This window comes from Eriocheir sinensis, chromosome 18, assembly GCF_024679095.1.
Source record: "Eriocheir sinensis breed Jianghai 21 chromosome 18, ASM2467909v1, whole genome shotgun sequence".
Lineage (NCBI taxonomy): Eukaryota > Metazoa > Arthropoda > Malacostraca > Decapoda > Varunidae > Eriocheir > Eriocheir sinensis.
The window spans coordinates 20,334,963-20,357,501 of NC_066526.1; the positions used below are offsets into that span (position 1 = coordinate 20,334,963).

Consider the following 22,539-nt stretch of genomic DNA (forward strand, 5'->3'; position numbering starts at 1 on the left):
AATGAGGGAAAAAACAAAGCAAAATATCAAAGTAACTCTCTCTCTCTCTCTCTCTCTCTCTCTCTCTCTCTCTCTCTCTCTCTTAGCACGCAAACTTCACCGACAATATATTTTTCCAACCCTCTTCACTTTTCCCCTTCGCTCATCACTGTTTTACTCTCTTCCAGCCTTCCTCCTCTACTCTCATCTTTCCTCTCCTCCCACTCCTCTTCCTCCATGCACTAATAAATTCACCGGACAAGCTCTCCTCCTCTGAAATTCCATCCACAATCTTTACCCTCCTCCTCCTCCTCCTCCTCCTCATTTGTAAGCCAGCGTTGGACTAAAGGATAATTGTTGCTCTCTCTTCTCTGCTGTTCTCTCTGCCTTGCTCAGTATATTCCTAAGGGACAGTAATCTCAGGGTGTCCGTCACAGGTCTCTCTCTCTCTCTCTCTCTCTCTCTCTCTCTCTCTCTCTCTCCCAGCGGGTTTTCCGGGGCAACTGTGTGTAAGTTCTGGATTTGGTGTCGCGGTACGCAATTATGTGATGTTTGGTGTGTGTGTGTGTGTGTGTGTGTGTGTGTGTGTGTATGTGTGTGTGTGTGTGTGTGTGTGTGTGTGTGTGTGTCCCGTGGTTGATCTCGTATAAAAAAGGCCAGAACTTAAACACACCAAAAAATAAAAAAAAGAAGCAAAATACAAATAAAAATAGAAAAATACGAAACAAATGAAAATAATAACCTCCTTATCTATCTATCTATCCACCTATCTGTCATTATATTTACCTGTATCCCTATCTACCTCTCAACCCACTTACTCAGAACCCAACTCTCTTACCTCTGGGTTGCTCCTCTTGGGTTTCCTTGTCCTTGAACCTCACGACAATGGGATCCAACACCACAATCTGGTTCCAAGGCACGGGCACTGTCACCGTCAGGGGTTCGAACAGGGTGCGCTGGAACTGTAGGGTCACAGCGCCGCCACCGTTCACCAGCACATCGAACCTAGCGGGTGGAAGAAAACGGGTCTGGGTTAGGAGAGTCTTGAAGAAAATGGGAAATGATTGGCAGGGTGTAAGAGAAAATGGGTGTAGAGAAAATGGGTCTTCGATGAAAATGGGTTAAGTAATAGGTTATAGGAAGAAAACGGGTCTGGGTTTGGAGAGTCTTGAAGAAAATGGGAGAGGGTTAGCAGGGTGTAAGAGAAAACGAGTGTAGAGAATGGGTCTTCGTTAGGTTCTAGGAAGAAATTGGGTCTATATCAGTATCTTATAGAAAGAAAACGGGTCTGGGTTAGAAGGACGTGAAAGAAAATGGGTATGGATTAGGAGCGAGCGGTAGAAAGAAAGCGATTAAAACGAGAAAAAAAAAAAAAAAACGAGTATGGATTAAGAGGATAGTAGAAAAACCGAATGAGACTTTAAATGGGAAAAAGATATTATGTGGGCTTAGAGAATATAGAAAGAAAGTGAGAAGATAATAAAACGTGCATGAAAGAAGACGAGTAAGGGATGGAGATTAGAGGAAAGAAAAAAATGGGAAGATTTAAAAAGATGGGAAGACGAAAATATAGGAAGATAAAAAGATAAAAAAAAGAGAGGAAATAAAAAAAAGATAAACGAGATGGGATGATGAAAAAGATGGAAGATGAAAAGATGAAAGATGAAAAATATGAATGATGAAAACAAGATTGGAAGATGAAAAATGTGGAAGATGAAAAATATGGAGGATGAAAATTATGAAAGATGAAAAAAGATTGAAAGATGAAAAAAATATGACATGAAAAAAGATTGGAAGATGAAAAATGAGATGAAAAAAAGATTGGAAGATGAAAAATGTCGAAGATGAAAATATGGAAGATGAAAGATATGAAAGATGAAAATATGAATAGATGAAAAAGATAGGAAGGAAAAAAAAGATTGGAAAACAAAAAAAGTATGGGTTAAAAAGTGAAAGAATATGCATGAGAATTAGAAAACTTGGTACGTACAGAGGAATATAGATTGAGGTATTGTTGATATAGGGGTTATTGGATGACTTGTGATTGAAGGGGTGTATGGGTGGGTTAGGCAAAGCAAGGTTGAAATTGAGGTGCATGTTTTGAGGTTAGGAAGAGATAGAGAGGAGAGAGAAAGAGAGAGAGGGAAGAAAGGAAAAGGGAGGGAGGGGAGGAAGGGAAAAGGAGGGAATGTGTGCTGTGGGGAGATAAATTTTTTGATGTAGGGAAAAAAGAACTTCTCTCTCTCTCTCTCTCTCTCTCTCTCTCTCTCTGGACCCTCCTTTCTTTCTTTATTTTTCACCAGATTATCTTCATTCTCTCCATTTTCCCCTCTTCCTCGCATAATCCTCAGCTACCTTGCCTCTCTTCAATAATTCTTCTCATTATCTTCCATCTCTCCTTTCGTTTCCCTTCCCTCTTCCCTTCGTCAAGTATGTAAATCATTATCAACTTTCTCCTCTCTTCTTTTTATTTTCACCCCGTCATTCTTTGCTACATGTTATATCTCCTTCCCCCTTCTCCCCTTCCTCTTCCTTCACCTTCTGTGTTTCGTCTCTCCTTTCCATGTCTTCTTTTTCTTTTTTCGCTCGCTATGTTATTCGGCTTCTTTTTCCTTTTCTTTCTTCTGTTACATTTCCCTTTCCTTTCGTGTGATATCTTTCTACCTTAATTTTCTTATTGGTGTTCTTTCTATCATTATTTCCTTTTTATATTTTCCTATTGTGTCACTTCTACTTTTTTCATCGTTCCTTTGTATTTTAGTTTCATCCTGCTTTCCTTCATATTCTCGTTTATCCTCCCTTCCTTCCTTCCTTATCCGCGGCCATTCCTTCTCAAGACACCCGGCAGAGGTCTCGTAAGTCACCTCCTAAGTCCTCTTTCTTGGAGACTTTAAGACCCGATATGTAAATCAGACTGGATAGAACACAATAAGATGCAGTGGTTTAGCGGTGACGGGAAGGAGGATCAGGCGGGGGGACGACCTATTGAGAATGTGTCGTGTGTGTTGTTGAAACGTTTACAAGTGCTCAGGCGATGGCTGTAGGAAACGTTTTTGTATGTGTGTGTGTGTGTGTGTGTGTGTGTGTGTGTGTGTGTGTGTGTGTGTGAGTGTTGCTGTGTTGTCAGGAGTTATAGTGAGTGTCAGGGTTGTAGCAAGGTCGGTTATTGTGCTATGGTGGTTGTGGGAGACGTTGGGAGGGTGGGAACGTTTCTTTATGTATGTTTGCTATGTTGTAAAGAGTTATAGTGAGTGTCAGGGTTGTAGCAAGGTCGGTTATGGTGCTATGGTGGTTGTGGGAGACGATGTGAGGGTGGAAATACTTCTTTACGTATGTTTGCTATGTTATAAAGGGTTATAGTGAGTATTAAGGTTGTAGCAAAGTCTGTTGAAATGTCCGTGTGCATGTCCTATTTCTGGAGCGTTAAAGACCGAGGAATAGAGAACACAGACACATTGATATTGACAGAGACAGAACACTAGAGAACAGAGACAAGAATGGAGATTTAAGTTCCAGTCATCAAGCTTAATAGAACGTTTCCAGGGTGTTTAGATATTTAAAGCTGGTAGATTGCTTGCAGGGAATTCATATCATCAACTTTAATAGAACGTTCGCAGGTGATTTATATAATGTTAGTCGAACGTTTCCAGGTAGTTCATCACGTTCTAAAGCCAAATATAGCAGGCACCCCTCACGCCTTTCATCCCTCCCCTACATAACCAATTCAAAGCTAACTTGTGGCTTCATAAAACACTTGCAGTCATTGTTTACCGCACTCTAAAGCCACACACACACACACACACACACACACACACACACACACACACACACACACACACACACACACAGGCTTTCCATTCACTCCCCTTCATAAAAAGAGCAGAGGGAAAGTTACATGCTAAAAAAAAAAAAAAAAAAAAAAAAACCTCATCGACAGCTCCCCACCAATTGATATTCCCGCAACGTATGTAAACGATTTTCACAAACTTGAATCACACACACACACACACACACACACACACACACACACACACACACTATACATATGCTGCCATTTTTTCTTTTGCCTCGCTCCTCTTTTTTTTTTTTTTTAATCCTAGTCTATGCTCTTCCCCTTTCCGCCCACCCCTCTCCCCTTCCTTTTCCGACCGCTCCCTCGCCCCCTTCCCTTTTTTTAGGTTTTAGTAAGCGGGAGCATATGCATTCGTGCCTCTGTGAATAGAATGTTGCAGCGCGAGAGGGAAATTGAAAGCATGAAACGGTCCTGTCGTGTGGAGACTACTAATGGTGTGTGTGTGTGTGTGTGTGTGTGTGTGTGAGTGAGAGTGAGAGAGAGAGCTCACCTGTTCTCTCCATAACGTTCTGCTTCCCCTTTCCTTAGTTCCTGTTTCTCTACATTTTCCTGTTTCCTCCTCCTCCTCCTCCTCTTGTCTCTACTGCTTCCTCCTCCTCCTCCTCCTCCTCCTCGTCCTATAAATTCATACTTTCTCTTTGTATTTTCTTGTTTCCACTTGCCTCCATCCTCATTCTTTCCTCCCCTTCTTCTTTTCTTTCTCCTGCTTCTCTTTCTTCACTAACACTCCTACTTTTCTGTCGTTATCTTTACTCTCTCTCTCTCTCTGTCCCTCTTCTTTCCCTTCTTCAGATTCCTTCAGACAATCCTTCTCTCTCTTCGTTCCTCCTTCTCCTCCTCCTCCTCTTTCCTCTTAGCTTCCTTTAGTCCTTCTTCCCTTCTTCTTTCCCTTCCTTTGATTCCTTCAGACTATCCTTTTCTCTCTTCTTTCCTCCTCCTCCTTCTTGTCCTCCTCCTCGCAGCCATCAGACATCACAAGGCCTCTTACTGGGAGTCCAATCACGCCACTTATCACATCATCTGAGGCCATAAAACTCGTCGCCATTCAGACCTCAATCAATAGCTCCTTGGGGGACCTTCGTCAGCACGGCAGGAGATCCTCGTCCTTCTCCTCGCCCGCTCCCGTGCCGTCCCTTGTGCCCTGGTGTTCCTGTTTGGTGTGATCTTTCTGTGCCTCGCTATTTTTGTTTTTATTTTGTTCTTCTTGTGTCTTGTTTCTTATTCTTGTATCTTTTGGTGTTCTTGTTTATTCCTTGTTTATTTTTATTTTTTTATTTTATCTTTTTTTTTTTGCATGGTTCTTCCTACGTGCATGTATGATTGTTTTCTCGTGTTCGCCAAAATGAAATCTGGTCTTTTTCTGTTTGTTTTACTCCTTATTTTTCCTCGCTTCCTTCTTTCTATCTTTTCTATATACATTTTAGATACGTCAACACATATACAGCTCTCTCTCTCTCTCTTTATCTCTCCTTTCCTATACCTTACTCTTCTTCTCTTTTCCCCTCTATCTCCATCCTCTTTTCGTGCCTCCCTTTTCCCTTCCTCTACTCTTCCTATCCCTAAACTACTTCACCTATTCTCCTTTCTATCTCCTTTTGCTCCTCTTTCCTTTCCTTTCCCTCAATTTCCCGTTCTCTTTCCTCTTTCAATAATTTGCTAGAGTACACATGTTTCCCATCCCGCTCTTCCCCCCTGACTCTCTTCCCTTCCCTCCCTTCCCCTCTTCTTTCCCCTTCCTTCCCATTTTGTCTAACCAGTTGCATCCCCTTCCTCTTCCTCCTATCTTCCCCTTTCTTTCCCTCTCCTACCCTTGCCTAACTTGCTAACCTCCTTCTCCCCTCCCTTCCTCTTTTAACCTACTCCCCCTTCCTCTCCTTCCCATCTCCCTCTTCCCACTCCCCTATCTTCCTCTTTTGCCTAACCTGCTCCCCTTCCTTCCCCTCTTCTCCTTCCTTCCCCCTTCCTCTCTACTGGCCCATCCTATCCTGACTTCACTCCCCTCTTCCCCTCCCTCTCCCCTTCCTTCCTCTTTGACCTAACCTGCTACACAAGCCCCTCCCCTCCCCTCCCCCCTCACTTTTACCTGTCTTTGGGTGCAGAAAAATAGGTAATTAGAGAGGAAACATAAAGGTGTGTGTGGCCTCGTCCCTTTGATCCCCCCCCCCCTCTCTCTCTCTCTCTCTCTCTCTCTCTCTCTCTCTCTCTCTCTCTCTCTCTCTCTACCTGGGGTGCTCATTATGGCCTTGATGCCTAATTACTTACCCCGTTAACAGGTAGGAAAATATAGGCAGGGTTTTGCATGCGCTTCCAGCAGACCGAAATGACAATACGAGACGCGGAATAAAGGAACAGCAGGAGGAGGAGGAGGAGGAGGAGGAATAAGAACAGGAGGAGGAAGGGTAGGAGGATGCAGAAATGTTGTTTGGAAAGGACGAATAGGAGGAGGAGGAGGAGGAAGGGTAGGAAGATGCAGAAATGTTGTTTGGAAAGGACGAAGATGAGGAAGAGGGGGAGGAAGAGGGAGAAGAAGAGGGGGAGGAAGAGGGGGAGGAAGAGGGAGAAGAAGAGGGGGAGGAAGAGGAGGAGGAGAAAAAGCAGGTGGATGATGGGTAGGAAGATGCGGAAGAGAAATGCAGTTTGTTGGAAAGGGAGAGGAAGAGAGGAGGAGGAGGAGGAGGAGGAGGAACACAAAGGAACACAAAGGAAGAACAAACAACAGCAGACCTGCTGGTCCTTACGAGGTTGTTTGTGGAGGAGGAGGAGGAGGAGGAGAAGGAAGAGGAGGAAGACTTTTGGGATATCACTTTCACCTGGTGGCAATTCAGACGCACCTGTGAAACACCGACTCTCACTTTCAATAATAATAATAATAATAATAATAATAATAATAATAATAATAATAAAGAATACTCTAACAAAAACTACAAAAAAATCGTCTTTCCTTCACTTCTTCATCTATTCGAATTCCTTTTATATTTCGTTCAATTAGATTAAAGAAGACGAACTTTTCTGAATCTCTTTTGCATTTCTTTTCTTTTCGCCCTGCTTTCTGTTTTGCATTTTCTTCCCTGTTTGTTTGTTTGTTCGTTTGTCCTGTGCGCAATCTTGTTATACACTAATGGAGAATTGTATTAGATTTGTACCTTTAACTTGTTAGCTGGGAACGAAAAAAAGAACGCGTACTATGTGTGTGTGTGTGTGTGTGTGTGTTTACGGAGCTACAACATTACAAACTTTACTCTCATTTTTTTCTCTTTTTCATCTTTGCTTTCCATAATTTCTTCTTCCCTTCCATTCCTTATTATTTTCTCTTATTCTTTATTCCTCTTCCCTCCTGTATTTTTTTTCTCACCTCCCTTTTCATCTCCTCATATTTTCCTCCATTCACGTATTTATTATTTTCCTTCCTTTCTTTGTTTTATTTTTTCTTTATTCCTCTCCTCTTTTTTTGATTTCGCATTCTCCTATTCATTGTAGTCTTTCTTAATTCATCTTCTTTACTATTCTTATTCAGTTTGTTTCCTTCTCCCTTCTCCTCTTCAACAATTAACTTTATTTTTCTTATCTCCTTTTCTATAATTTTCAAACATTCTCATATTTCTCTCTTTCCTTCCTTCTGCTATTCTTCTTTTCTTTAATAATCATCTTCATTTTTCTTATCGTCTCGCTTTCCATCATATTCCAACATTCTCAAATTCTCTCTTTCTTTCCTTCCCCTATTCTTTTCTTTAACAATTATCTTCATTTTTCTTTCGTCTCTTTTTCTATCATTTTTCAATCATTCTCAATTCCTCTCTCTCTTTCCTCCTCCTACTCTTTTTCTATTCAACAATTAACTTTACCTTTATTTTAGCTCCTTCTCTGTCATTCTCAAACATTCTCAAATCCTCTCTCTTCTTCTCCTATTCTTCTTTTCTTTAACAATTGTCTTCATTCTTCTTTTGTTTCCTCTTCTATATTTTCAACCATTATCAAATTCTCTCTCTCTCTCTCTCTCTCTCTCTCTCTCTCTCTCTCTCTCTCTTCCGTTCCTGATTCCATGTTGCTTCTAATGACCTGCAACAATCGATGACTCTCTCTCTCTCTCTCTCTCTCTCTCTCTCTCGCTCTAAGAAATAGGTCACTGCACTATATTTTTCCATTTTCACCTTTTCTTCCTTTCTCTCCATTTCTTTATCCCCCTTTTTATTTAATTTTTTTCTATTCTATCTATGTTTTCACCTCCTTTCCTTTTCTTTATTCTACCTTTTATTATTTATTTTTCTCTATTTATTCTTTTCTCCCTTTCTCCATTCCTCTTCTTCCTTCAAAATACGTCATCTACCATCATCTTTTTCCCCCTTTTTCAGCATTTCGCTTTCCTCGCTCTCCCCTTTCCTTCCTGTCTCTCTCCATTCCATCATCTCTCTTTAAAATATATCTCCATCTCTCTCTCTCTCTCTCTCTCTCTCTCTCTCTCTCTCTCTGACAAATCTTTTCACTTTCAATATCCCAAATCCCTTCCTCCTCCTCACGGTTCCCACAATTCTTTCCTCCATTTTCTCTCTCCCCTTCTCTAGCCTCCCCTTTCTTCCATTCTCTCCCCTCCTTTCCTCAGCTCTTCCCTTCTTTCCTCCTTTCTTCCTTCCCTTCCCTCCCGCCACGGCAGCATCACGACGGCTTGTTCTCGCGGGGCAAAAATTGAGGAACATGTGGGATTCTGTATTGGTTTGCGAAGGACGGGACGAGAGAGACTGTCATGCATGGAGCTCTCTCTCTCTCCCTCTTTCCCTCCCTCTTCCTTCTTCTCTCTCGCCGAACGCATGGGAAACAGATAGAGGTGGAGGAGATCTGAGTCAATAGCGGGTTGGATAATAAACTGAAAACAGATCCCATGTTCGCGCGGCCCAAGAGACTAAGGAGCCGCCCACTTTGAGGCTTCGAAGTCTTTCCCTGCGGCCCTCGATCTGACTCCATCGCCCATGCCTTTGTTTACTTCTCGCTGCGTCTTCCTCCTCCGGTGATGCGCTTCGACCGGCCTCCTCTTTCCCTCTTTCTGTTTTTCTCTTTCTCTTGCGTGGTTTGCCGATTCGCACCGCTTCGTCAGTTTCGGTTACGTCTTCGGTTCAGTTCGTGCTGCGTTGTGATGTTCCTTTTACGGACTTGCTTTACTGTTTTGGCGTCTTCGTCTTGAGGTGTTTAGTGGTAGTGTGTTGTGTCTTGCGTTTTGGTTGGTTATCGTTATCTTGTGTTGCGGTTATGAAGTGAACGTCTGTTGATGTGTTGCGTTGACATTTTGGAAGTGCTGTGTTGGTGGTTTTGTCTTCAGGTGATTCTAGTGTGTTGCGTCTTCCGTTTTGGTTGGTTATCGTTATCTTGTGTTGCGGTTACGAAGTGAATGTCTGTTGATGTGTTGCGTTGACATTTTGGAAGTATTTTGTTGGTGGTTTTGTCTTCAGGTGTTTTTAGTGTGTTGCGTCTTGCGTTTTGGTTGGTTATCGTTATCTTGTGTTACGGTTATGAAGTCAATGTCTGTTGGTGTGTTGCGTTGACATTTTGGAAGCAGTGTGTTGGTGGTTTTGTCTTCAGGTGTTTTTAGTGTGTTGCGTCTTGTGTTTTTTTGGCTGTCGTTAGTTCGTGTTTTGGCTTACAACGTGATGGATTTCTTCATCGTTTTACTCCCGAAAAAAGTTCCTCGCATACACGGAAAATTAAAGTGAAGTAAAATAAACAAATTTTTTTTTTTTTTTTTTTACATATGGCCTATAGCCCGTCATGGCGCAGGCAATTTTATTTATAGTGGCGCCATTATTCTTGGCTCATGCTGCACCCCGGAGCTCATTCTTGATTTCACTTGGGCAGCTTCTTCTGGAGTCCGGGTTGATAGGTGGTCTTCAGGACATCTTGTGGGTAGTCTTAGGCCACTCGCCTTCTACACTTAAGGCTAGATACCTTTCTTCCCATCGTTTCTTTTTTCTTCCTCTTTTACGTTCCTCTACAATGTCTCTTGGGTAAGGTCTTGTTACTCATCTCACTTTCTTGTACAAGTTTCTCACATACTAAAACGCGCCCTCGAATTACACTTCCACTCAACCTAACCATGGCATACTTCTCTTCTTTACGTCCTTTAACTATTTACCTTCACGAATACACTTTCCTTAAATGCCCAAACGTGTACCTTAGCTATAGCCCTCGTGTCTTCAAGAGAGAAAAAGAGGGAGAGAGAAGAGGCTATTGCACCTTTTCCGAGTTTATTTTTAGCCTTTAACTGGCCATAGAACGCAGACAAGCAAGAAACACAACCACAACACACACACACACACACACACACACACACACACACACACACACACACACCCATCCACACATCCTCGTAGGCAAAATACACTCTTCTTTAATGAGGTTTCTTTCCCCTTTTCACTCCCTCGTACAATTTCCACGGAGGGTTAGGAAGCGACCGCCCTCTCTTCCCCGCTTCCCACTCCCCACTCCCCGCCGCCTCGCTCTCTCCTATAACCCCAACGCAAACATGTCTCCCCAGCCTCGAACGCGGCGGCTTCTGTTTGCCTCCTGTTAGCCGTTGACGCGATTACGTTGATTGTATGAGTGCCCGACGCGTCCACTCCTACCTGGCGCCCATCAGAACGGCCCACACACCTAAGCGGCCCGGCGTCTGATTAGCTGCAGGTGATCAAGTGTAGGTGAGTGTGTGAGAGAGGCGCGCGCACACACACACACACACACACACACACACACACACACACACACGCATACGGAACATGGCAGGCGGATAGCTAAGCAGATGATATCACAGTGGGTACGATAAATATGTGGGTTTTATTTCCCTCCAACACTACCCGCCGCGACGCAACCCTGAATTAATCCGGCGTGGAGGAGACGACAACACAACCTCGGCGCTCCACAACGCTAAATAATTCTGTTACCCGTCACGCTGCTGTTGTGTTCCCTGCAAGGCGGTGGACAGCTGAAGGGCGGGAGGGCGGGGGGCGACAGGAGGAGGAGGAGGAGAGCCAGGAGGTGAAAGAATACGGGGAGGATGAAGAAGAGGAGGAGGAGGACGACGTGAACGGAGACATGGAGGAGGAGGAGGAGGACGAAAGAAGTAGCGGTAGTAGTAGTAATAGTAATAGTAGTAGTAGTAGTAGTAGTAGTAGTAGTAGTAGTAGTAGTAGTAGTAGTAGTAGTAGTAGCATTAGCATTAGGGTGAGAAGGATGATGATGATGATGATGAGTAGGAGGAGAAGAACGAGGATAAAGAAGCCGAAAAGAGGAATAGGATAGAAGAGGAAGAGGTGGAAGCAAGGAACAAGTAAGCAAAAGTACGAGAAAGACAAGGAAAAAGGAAGTAAGAGAAAGCAACATAGAGAAGGAGAAACAGGAAAGGAGGTTTAACAGGAATAAAAAGAAGAAATGAAGGAAGAAGAGATTAGCAGAGTCGGAGGAAAGTGACCAAGAGGAAAGTGTAGCGGAGGGGCGGAGGTGAATGTGGGTGGAGGAGGTGGGGGGGGGGGTCACTCTCCTCGCCTGTCCTGGGAAAATCAAGGCTGCAGTATTTAGGAGCCCGTCACGCCGCGCCTTGTTCCTGCTCGTCCTGGGGTCAAAAGATCATTCGCGGTTCTGGTAACATTTCAATCCGCTCACGGCTCTTAGTGTTACGAGGAGACTGGGTTTGTGCGCTCTCTCTCTCTCTCTCTCTCTCTCTCTCTCTCTCTCTCTCTCTCTCTCGTAGTAGTAGTAGTAGTAGTAGTAGTAGCTTAATAAAAGAAATAAGGGAAAAACAAAATCCATTAAGAAGTTACATAAAAATAACAAAGAGAAAGAAAAATATAATCACGGAAAAGATAACGAGGAGGAGAAGGAGGAGGAGGAGGAGGAGGAGGAGGAGGAGGAAGGCGGGAGGGAGAGGGAGGAAGAGGAAGAGAGGAAGAGGAAAGAATAGTGCTATCTTAACGAGTATCACTGAGAGAGAGAGAGAGAGAGAGAGAGAGAGAGAGAGAGAGAGAGAGAGAGAGAGAGAGAGAGAATTATTACAAAGTTAAGATACGTGATTCTAGACACAGTGATAAGGTTTTCATGTCTTTGGTGTTAATTAGTTTGAATAGAAATAAGACTTTTCATTTATTTATTTTTTATTATCCTTATTATTATTATCATTATTACTTTCCTGGTGTACGTAAATAAAGAATCAGATCTCATCGTTTCACTTAAAGGATCCGATCGTTTATATGCACACAATAAACACCTCAAGGCCAAGCGTAAGACAGAATCAGACTCCACAAAAAAAGTCTCACCCAGTCTCTCTTCATTGCAGTGTTTATGGAGCCGAGAATCAGAGCGTGTTTCTTTGCCGCGTTTCCTTCTCTTATATTTTTCTTTCCTCCACACTCTTATGAAAATACTACGCTTGTTTTTACTCCCTGAACCACATCATCTATTCACAAACTTGTTCTCCTCGTCAGTATGTCTCTTCCTTACTAATTTTCATTCTTTTTGTATTTTTTTCTTTTTATATTCCATTCCTTTCTCTGCAAGTCTCCTATTCCGCCTCTTCCTAATTCTCTCTTTTTCCCTTTTCTTCAGATTTCCATTCTCTTTATTATTTTCTTTCTCGGTATTTGATTTTCCTATTCATTTTCTTACTTTGCTTCATCCTTTTTAAATCCCTTCCTCTTTTAGTCTCCTCCTCCGCCTCTTCCATTTTTCCCTAATCTATGTGTTTTCTCATTCTCTTCCGTTGTCTAAATATTTCCATTCTCTTCATTTTCCTATTCATCTTACATTAGTCATCTTTTATTCCTTTTATACAACTTCAGTAACTCTCCTTCCCTTCCTCTTCCAGTCTTCCCTAATGTCTTCTAATACTCTTTCCCTTTCCTATAGATTTTCATTCTCGTTCTCTTGCTTTCTCTTTATTTCTCACTTTTCTTCCCCCTTTTTATCCTTTTTAAATACCTTCCTTTGTAAGTCTTCTCCGCCTCTTCCAGTTTTCCTTGATTCACGTGTTTTCCCATTCTCTTTCCTTTTTCTTAATATTTCCATTCTCGTTTCATTTTCCTATTAATTTTTTTACATTTTTCAGCTTTTATTTCTTTTATACTCCTTTCTCTGTAACTCTCCTTCTCCGTCTCTTCCAGTTCCCCCTAATCCATGTGTTTTCCCATTTTCTTTCCTTTTTCTTAATATTTTCATTCTCGTTCCATTTTCCTATTAATTTTCTTACATTTTTCAGCTTTTATTCCTTTTATACTCCTTTCTCTGTAACTCTCCTTCTCCGTCTCTTCCAGTTCCCCCTAATTCATGTGTTTTCCCATTCTCTTTCCTTTTCCTTCAGCTTTCCATTCGTTCTTTTCTTAGTACTTAATTTTCCTATTCCTTTTCTTACTTTATTCAGCTTTTCTTCCTTCCAAACTCCTTCCTCTGTAACTCTCCTTCTCCGCCTCTTCCAGTTCTCCCTAATTCATGTGTTTTCCCACTCTCTTCCCCTTTCCTTCAGATCTCCATTCCGTGCAGTTCACTGGCTGAGATTTTTCCGGTCATTCAGTTGCTCCATTCATCCATTTGTTTCCCTTATCCACGCTCTCTTATCTCTCTCGCATTGACTTTCATCGCAGCGCCGAGCCTCAATCAAAACTATAATGATTTTCAATGATTATCAACCTTTTTCTCTTTCATCTGACATTTTTACTTTCCATATAAGGGGAGTGGATTTTTACTCTCTCTTTAATAATTTTAGAATCGTTATCTGTCAAATGCCTGCAACACTTTTCATCTTCAAGTCTTTCTAGATGTTTCGTTATAAGCTTTCACCAGTGCCTCAGAAACACAGATAAAAGGTAACACATGACAGGAAGCTTCACCTAACACATTGGCACCGTGCAAAACAAAGCCATGGATCGCTTGTCTCGCAACACAAATTCTTCCTCTTATGTTACTGTGTTGTGTTGCTGTTGTTCTTGTTGTGTTGTATCACCTCCCCGGAGAAGCGCAAAGTGACACGTCAAAAGATATTTCAAACCCTTCCTGATGTCAAGTCTATTTCTCTATTTATTTCTCTTGTTACTACTTTCTTTATCTTCTTCTCTCCTATCTCTTTCAGTCATTCCTCCCTGCTTTTGGCTACCCGCTGTTACGTCTCTTCTCTCTTCTTTCCCACTCCTCTCTCTTTTCATCCTACCTTCCTTTCTTTCTCTTCTCTTCTCTGACACTCCTTTTTCTTCATCTCCTTTCTCCTTACTTTTCGCCACCCTCTGTTACTCTTTCCTCCCTTTCTCTCACGTCTCTCCCTCCCACTCCTTTCTCTTTCTCACTTTCTATCCTTCCTGCCTGCTACCTGCTACTTCCTTCCTTCCTCTTCTCTCGCTCATTTCTCTCTCCATCCTTCCTCCCTGCTTTTCGTTACCCTCTATTACCATGTCCTTCCTTTCTCTTCTCTCTCCCTCCCACTCCTTTCTCTCTCTTCCTCTCTTTCTGTCCTTCCTCCCTGCTTTTCGCTCCCCTCTATTACCATGTCCTTCCTTGCTCTTCTCTCTCCCTCCCACTCCTTTCTCTCTCTTCCTCTCTTTCTGTCCTTCCTCCCTGCTTTTCGCTCCCCGCTGAGGTAAATACCAGGTGGAGGACAAAGGACGTAAAGCAGAGGTAAGCGGTTCCGCTCCTCGACAAGCCGGCATTTCCAGGAACACGAGTCAGATGCAGCCAGACGTGTAGTGGACAGGTAACATCCGGGAACCTCACCTGACCCTTAATTATTTCCGCAGTGAGGCTCAGGGAGTAATACGGAGCAGCGGTGGTGGTGGTGGTGGAGGTGGATGAGGAGGAGGAGGAGGTGTGGAGGCAGAAGAGTAACTAGAAAGAGAAGGAACAGGAAGAGGAGGAGGAGTAATATGACAAAAGGAGGAAGAGGAGGAAGAGAATCGGAGAAGTGGACGAAAAGGAGTAAGTAGAGAAAGAGAAGAAACAGGTAGAGGAAAAAAAGTTATAGGACAAATGGAGGAAGAAGAGGAAGATAAACAGAAAAGTGGAGGAAAAAAAAGGGAACAGCAAGAAAAGACCAAAGGAAAATAATATGACAAAAGAAATAGGAGGAAGAGGACGAGGAGGAGAAGGAGGAGGAGGAGGAGGAGGAGGAACAAGAGATCTAAAAACACAATAAGTAACGCGGCCTTGTTTTTTTTCTCTTTCTTTTTGGTCCTGAGAATAACTATAAAATAAAGATTACCTGAAACAAGATCTGACACGCGCAGCACTTTTTTTTCAGACTTTCCGCCGCACTTCAAGGCTTTTAAGAGATCATCGTATTTCTTTCCATCCTGGCGGCCTCCTGCAGACTTCTTATGTTCTATTCTCCGTCGACAACCTACCCCCTCTCCCCCTCCTCTCTTCTACTCGTTTACTACAAGTCTGTCCTTCCTTCAGTTGTTCATTTCTTCCCTGACACTGGCGAGGGAACAACTGGCAGGGGAGCATTTGAGTCAAGACCGTAATTATTCCTTTCCCCGACTTTCCATTAAAAATTTAGAGGATAGGTATTATTAACACACCTACACACACACACACACACACACACACAGGGGTACTCACCATCCTTCCTTCCTGGTGGCGGTGAGGCCGAAGCGGGACTCCTTGTCGACGCTGGTGCGCACGCCCACGATGCCCTGGCCCTGCTGCGTCACCACCCGGCCGCGGATGACCGCCACTCGCCTGCCCCGCCGCGGTGAGGGAGAGAGGTTAGAGCGAGAGGTAGGTCATGGGAGGGGTGGGGGGCCGGAGGACGGGCCTGCTCAGCGGGGGTCCAGGGGCGGGGGCGGTGTGGGGTGGGTAGTGAGGGGCCTCCGGGTGACTGGGGCGGGGACCTGACAGGCTGACAGCTGGAGGCCCTCAGTGTCATCTCTTTGAAATATATTATCTGCTGAAGCTTCCCGAGGGAGGCGTGACTGAGTGAGTGACATTCACTGAAATGTTCGACTGAGCAAAGACAGCACTGTAAGCTTGGCTCCTGACTATGTACACACAAAGATGTGGATCATTATCAACAACAATGTATCATGCCATAGCCTAATAAACCCAAGGAATGTGAGCAGTACGGTACTGTAATGCAATATGATTAAATTAATCATAATAAAATGGTCCATGCATGGGGTAAATGCATAAATATTATATAAAAGTGCAGAATCTTGGTTTCTGTGCAAATCCATTGCAGTCCCGAGATGAATCAGAAGAAAAGTGGAAGAGAGACAGGGAAAAGTGTAAATTTTGAAAACAGGAGATGGCTTTAGTGAGAAGTATTTAGTCTGGTGGAAAAATCTTGACATAAGTAAAAACAAAACTGCGCATGGCATGGATGTATCAAAGTGACAGTAGAATGAATCAATCGGGTCTGTTCCGAGGTTGGGGATCAACACAGTGTCTACTGATGGCCCTCGTCCTCACCGCCTCGCTGGCCTGACCTCGACGGGGCGAGACAACACGCTCTGAACCAAGGCGGCGAGGCTCAGGGCCCGGCCGGGGCATTGACTCAAGGAAATCAAGGTCAGTGTTGCGATTGGGACATTGGAAAAAAAGAAGTTTGTCTTGTTGGCTACAAATCTAAGCTACAATGCATGGAATTGGGAAATGTCCTGTATCGGAAAGCCACCTGTATCAAAACAGAGTACATTGCTGAAATATGTAGAACAGTAATCATTCTGGGAGAAAAAATCCGAAGGAAGTAGTCAGGTTTATTGTTGTTTTCTCTCTTTCTCTGTTGAGGGTCCTTTGAACAACACTGTGAGGGCTCGACTCTGCGGCCGGACGCCCCGAGGAGGCAGTCCGCGGCCTCGCTACTACCAGCTACGCCAAGGCCGCGCCCCGCCCCGCCAGAGCCGAAGGTGCGGAGGCGGGCGGCGTGGCAAGCTCTCCTTCCCCCGGTACCCCTCCCTCTCCCTTCCCTCGGCAGGACACCCTCCAAGCCGCCCTGTCCCTCTGGGGGCGTGATGATGCGAGGCGGGAGAGGGAGGGAGCAAACCACCTCCTTCCCTCCATCCCTCTCCCCCTGCCGCTGCTGCTGCTGCTGTCCCCCACTCCCTCCCTGTCTATGGCCGCCCACTCGCCCCACTCAGCCCCGAGAGCTTGACCAGCGCCACGCCGCCTCCTCCTCGGGCGTGCCGGGGCCGGGGCCGCCTTGGGACACGCTCGGGTACAACACACGTTTGTTTTTGACACACACACACATATTTGACACTGGTGGCCTGGGGACGTGACACAGGATGGGAGGGGGTGCATGACACTTAGGGGAGGGGGGGGAAGTGTCATGACACACGGAGGGAGAGGGGGGGAGGGTCATACACATGCAGGGGGGGGAGGGGGAGGGGAGGATCGGCACATGGACACAAAGACAAGGACAACAAGCGGAAGCGGGGAGTATGGGAGAGTGAAGTGATAAATTTATATATAAACAAGAAGGAAAATATGCAATCGTGTCAACTACTGGAAAAAAAAGTGAACTAGATCTTTTTTAGTCAGTAGTTTACAGTTATTTTTTGTCATGATGTTTAGGCAATGTGCTGGACTTTACTTTCTCTTTCTTCCACGTTCTGGTGTAATATCTGCCTGGTGATATTTTTTTTTCTGACCCCAAAGTGACTTAAAATAACCCACCTCGGAAGGACTGTTCTTGGCCCACTTAAGATTAGAAGAAAAACATCAAAAAGCGAAATTGGAAAAGGAAAAAAAAAGTACATACAAAAAGGTCACACAAGAGGCGGATGAAGTGATCAGAAGGACTCTTGAAGGTCACTCTTAGGACCGATCTGCTTCAGTCTGCCCGCGAAATAGGTACAAAAGCTTCTGTTTAAATAAGTCTGACTTTAGCAATACTTCGAATATATATATTTTTTGCTGTTCATTTCTGACTATGGTAGACCTTCGAATATATTTTTCTTTGCTTTTCAATTATTTTTTACTTTTTTCTTTAATATGTTTTTTTTTTACAGCAGAGGAGACAGTTCAAGGGCGTAAAAAAAAAGTACAGAATTAGTTTGAATAGTGTTGAAATCCAGTGAAAATGTTGAAGTTTGATGGAAATTGACTGAGATTATTGTGAAGTATAGTGTAATGTTACTCTTTCAGGAAGTTTAAAGTCTCTTCTTATCTTTTTTTTTTTTTTACTTTTCTGTTTATTTTCACCTCTATCAAATTGCCTTATATATACTTTGGTTTATCTTTTATCTTGTTCAGTCTAACGCATTACAACTTTTTTTTCCATTTCATTCTCTTTTTTTCTCTCTTTTTTTTTCGCTCGTCCTCCGTCACATTATTTTTTTTGTTCTTCTCTCTTATGTGCATTCAATAAATCTCCGTCAATTTCCATCAAACTTCAACATTTTCACTGGATTTCAACAATATTCAAACTAATTCTGTACTTGTTTTTTTCTTCTTTTCTGTTGCCCTCGTATACCACACACACACACACACACACACACACACACACACACACACACACACACACACACACACACACACACACACACACACACACACACACACACACACACACACACACACACACACACACACACACCAAACGCTTCTATTTTCATTATACGCAGGACGCCTTTCACTTTTTTTTCACTTTTCCTAAAAATACATATAGAGTTTACTTTCACTTATTTTCCTTCATGGCCTCGTAAATTAATTCTCTCTCTCTCTCTCTCTCTCTCTCTCTCTCTCTCTCAATTAGGGGATCCATTCATTAGCTTCATTTCTACGTCAATTAGAAGCCAAACGATACACGGGGGGAGGGAGAGAGAGAGAGAGAGAGAGAGAGAGAGAGAGAGAGAGATATAAAGATAGACAGAGAAAAAGAGGGAGAAAGAGATGAGATAGATAAAGAATGAGAGAGAGAGAGAGAGAGAGAACTCCCCAGTGTATAACTCCAGAAGGCCAATATGAAGGAGAAACTTGGTTCCACGTGTTGACTTAAGCGCTCTAATGAATAATTAAAAGGCTATTTGCATACCAACTTTTGTAATCCCGCAAAATTGCCTCAACTCCCTAAAGTCTGGGGGGAGGGAGGGAAGGACGGAGGGAGAAGATGCTGAGAGAGGGAGGGAAGAAGGGAGGTGGGGAGAAGGAGATGGGGTGGTTAGGGGGAGAGAAAGGGAACATGGGTGGCGTTGAGGTAGGTAGAATGGAGGGAGGGAGGGAGGGAATACATGGGGCGGGTAGGAAGGGGAGGGGGAGAGGGGGGAAGAGGAGATGGGGTGGTTAGGTAAGGAAGGGAGGTCAAAAGGGAGGGAGGGAAGGAAAAGATGGAGGGGAAGGGAGGGAGGGAAGAGGGGGGGAGGAAGTGGAAATGGATGGGAGTGAGGGAGGGTTGAAGGGAGGGATACTGGAGGAAAAAGATGGGGAGAGAGGAAGGGAGGGAAGAGGAGAGAAAGATGGATGGAGGAAAGGAAGAGAGGTGGTCGAAAAGGAGGAGTGAAGGGAGAGAGGGAGGGAAAAGATGGGGAGGTGATGGGGAAGAAGGGGGGAGGGAGGAAGAAGATAGGAGGGTAAAAGGGTGGTTGTTAGGTAGGGAGGTAAGGTTGGAGGGAAGGAGGGATAAGGAAAGGGAATGGAGAGGTAGGGAGCGAAGGAGGGAGGTGGGGAAGGGAGGGAATAAAGAAGGGAAGGGAAGGGAGGGAAGAAAGAAGAAAGGATGATAGGTGGATGTTGAGGATGAAGGGAGAGAGAGAAGGAAGAGGAAGAGAAAGGGGGAGTAGGGAGGGAGAGTGGTAGAGGGTCAGAAAGGATGGAGAGAGGGAGGGAGGTGAAGATAAACAGAAAGGAAAGGAAAAGAAAGGAGTAAAAGAATGGGAAGAAAGAGAGAAAAAAAAGGGAGGAGAGAAATAGGCTTATGGTTAGAGTATAAAAGAAAATAGGGAAAAAAAGAAATAAAAGACAGGAATAGAATAAGGGGAAGAATAAAGGAAAAAATGAGATGGGAGGAAAAGGAGGAAAAAAAAGGAAATGGAGAGAATATGAGATGGCCATTCCCTTCATCCCTCGCAACCATAGAATGAAATAAGAGGAGGAGGAGGAGGAGGAGGAGGAGGAGGAGGAAAATGAGAAATAAACAAAGAAGGAAAAAGGAAAGAGGAAAACGAGAACGAGGCAGAGGAGAAAATAAAAGAAGAGAAGGAGGAGAAAGAGGAGGAGGAGGAGGAAGATGACGAGGAGGAGGAAGAAGAAAATAAGAAAAATGAGAAAACTAGAGAAAGGAAAATGAAAATGTGAAAGAGGAAAACAAGAATGAATCGAAGGAGAAATAAAAAAAAAGGAGGAGAAAGAGGAGGAGGAAGAAGATGAAGAAAATGAAGCGGAGGAAGAAAAGAAGGAAAATGAGGAAAAAAAGAAAGCAAAATGAAAAGGAGAAAGAGGAAAACGAGAAAGAGTCAGAGGAGAAAACAAAAGAAGAGAAGGAGGAAGAAGATGAAGAAAAGGAGGAGAAGGAAGAAGAAGAAAAGAAAAAAAATGAGAAACAGGGAAAGAAAAAAGAGAAAGAAAGGAAAATGAAAAAAGACGAGAAGGAGAAATATAAAGAAAAAGAGGAGGAGGAGAAAGAGAGGAAGAAGGATAAAGAAGAAGAAGAACCCTGCAGTATCCCTTCGTTTTTTGAGACAGAGACAAGGAAAATGGAAGAAGAAACCAGCGCATTGCGGAGGAAGGGAAAGGAAACGAAGGAAGAAGCGAAGATGATAATAATAATAATAATAATAATAATAATAATAACAATAACCGAAGAAATAAAGGTGGAGGAAGAAAGAAAGAGATAATGGGAGGGGAATAAAAAGGAGGAAGATGATGATAAGAGAGGGAGAGGGGGAAGGAAGAATGAGAATGAGGATGAAGGAAAGAAAAAGGATAAAAAGGAAGATAAGACATAAAGAAGAGGGGAAGGAAGAAGACAGGAATAATAAATGAGAGGAAAAAAACGACTTGATGAGAGCATAGGAGAGGGAGGAAAGAGAGGGAGGGAAGAGGGAGAGATGGAGATAAAAACAAGGATAGGGTGAGTTTCTTGAGATATTTTCCTCACTCTCTCTCTCTCTCTCTCTCTCTCTCTCTCTCTCTTCGCTTGGGTCAAGAAAACCCTCAAATGTATTTTTAAGATGGAAAATTACGATTTGAGGTTCATTTTCTGCCTCATGGAGTCTGTATATGGGAAGAGGAGGAGGAGGAGGAGGAGGAGGAGGAGGAGGAGGAGGAGGAGGTTGTGGTTGAGAATGTGAAGGAAAAATAGGAAGAGGTGGAAGAAGAGGATGATGGAAGATGGAAGAAGAAGGAAGAGAAAGAGGAGGAAGAGGAAGAGAAGAAGCAGGAGGGAAAAAGATAAGAAGAGAGAATATATTGAGGTAAAAATGGTGAATAAAAGGAATAAAGAAAGGAGAAATAAAGAAACGAATGAAAATAAGGAGAGAATAAAGGAACGAGGAAAAAAAATATTGCAGAAAGACTTGACGGAATAAAAAAAATAAGGAGAAAGCGAGAGCATTTACGAGAGAAAAATGGGAGAAGGAAGTAAGAGAGAGGACTGGGGAGACAGGTGAAGAGGAGGAGGAGGAGGAGGAGGAGGAGGACAGGAAAAAAAACTCTAGATGGCAATATTTTTTCCTCGTCCAAGCTAATGGGAAGGGAGGAAAAAAAGGGAAGGAAAAAAAGGAAAGGAAAAAAGGAAAAAAAAGGAAATCATATTAATCCACTCACCCGAAAATGAATATAAACTGAATTATAAAGAAAAAATAAAAAGAAAACTTATGAATATTAAAACAATCACGAAGGAAAATAATGAATAAAAAATGTATGTTGGTCTTTAGAAGGATAAATGGGGAAGGGAAAGTGTGTGTGTGTGTGTGTGTGTGTGTGTGTGTGTGTGTGTGTGTGTGTGTGTGTGTGTGTGTGTGTGTGTGTGTGTGCAACTAAGGTAAGGCAGACGGAGGTAAGGAGAGGGAGGAAGGGAGGGAGAGAGGGAGGTAAAGAAAGAATGGGTTGGAGAAGAAAAAAAAAGTTAAGGAAATGAGGAAAAGAGGGAAGACTCGTGCAAATATTTTTATAGTTTTCCTTGATGATAAATCGTTAAGTAACCTTCTAATTTTTTTTCTTCATTTTCCTCTTTTACTTTCTCCTTTCTTTCCCAATTTCCTATTTGCTACTCTCTTATTTTCCGTCAAATCTCTCTCTCTCTCTCTCTCTCTCTCTCTCTCTCTCTCTCTCTCTCTCTCTCTCTCTCACTTTGCACACACACTCTTTTATTCTGATCTCTAAATACCAATTCTTACTTCTCTTTTTCATGTTTTTTTATTTTTTTATTTATTACTTCTTTTATCAAACTCCCTTTCTTTCTTTTGGTTATCTTTATATCGTTCTCTTTTCTTTGCGTTCTTTACTTCCTAAGCTCCCTTTTCAAACTCCTTTTCATTCTGTTTTCCTTTTTTCCACGTTCTTTACTTCTTATTTTCCTTTATCAAGCTCTTTTTCTTTCATGTTCGTTACTTCCTCTTTTTCCTTTAATCTTTTTTTTTGGGGTTTCTCTTTTTGCAGTTCCTCCTCGTCCTTCTTTTTAACTCCTTAATATTTTACCACTTTTTTCTTTTCTTTTTCAAACTCCCTACTATTTTCTTTTTTCAAACTCCTTTTCTTTGTTTTCTTTCTTTCACGTTCTTAACTTCTCATTTTCCTCCCTCAAACTCCTT

General features: G+C 43.0%; 1 protein-coding gene across 6 annotated transcripts in view; it reads right to left on the minus strand.

Moving 5' to 3' along the window:
- LOC127000431 (teneurin-a-like) overlaps positions 1-22,539 on the minus strand; it is a 382,877-nt gene that overhangs the window by 64,191 nt on the left and 296,147 nt on the right. For all 6 annotated transcript variants that reach the window (XM_050864152.1, XM_050864150.1, XM_050864149.1 and 3 more), the window contains 2 exons: positions 15,410-15,529; positions 818-984 (listed from right to left, as the gene is read on the minus strand). In XM_050864152.1, coding sequence (XP_050720109.1) covers positions 818-984; positions 15,410-15,529 — 287 coding nt within the window. The remainder of the gene's footprint in view (positions 1-817; positions 985-15,409; positions 15,530-22,539) is intronic.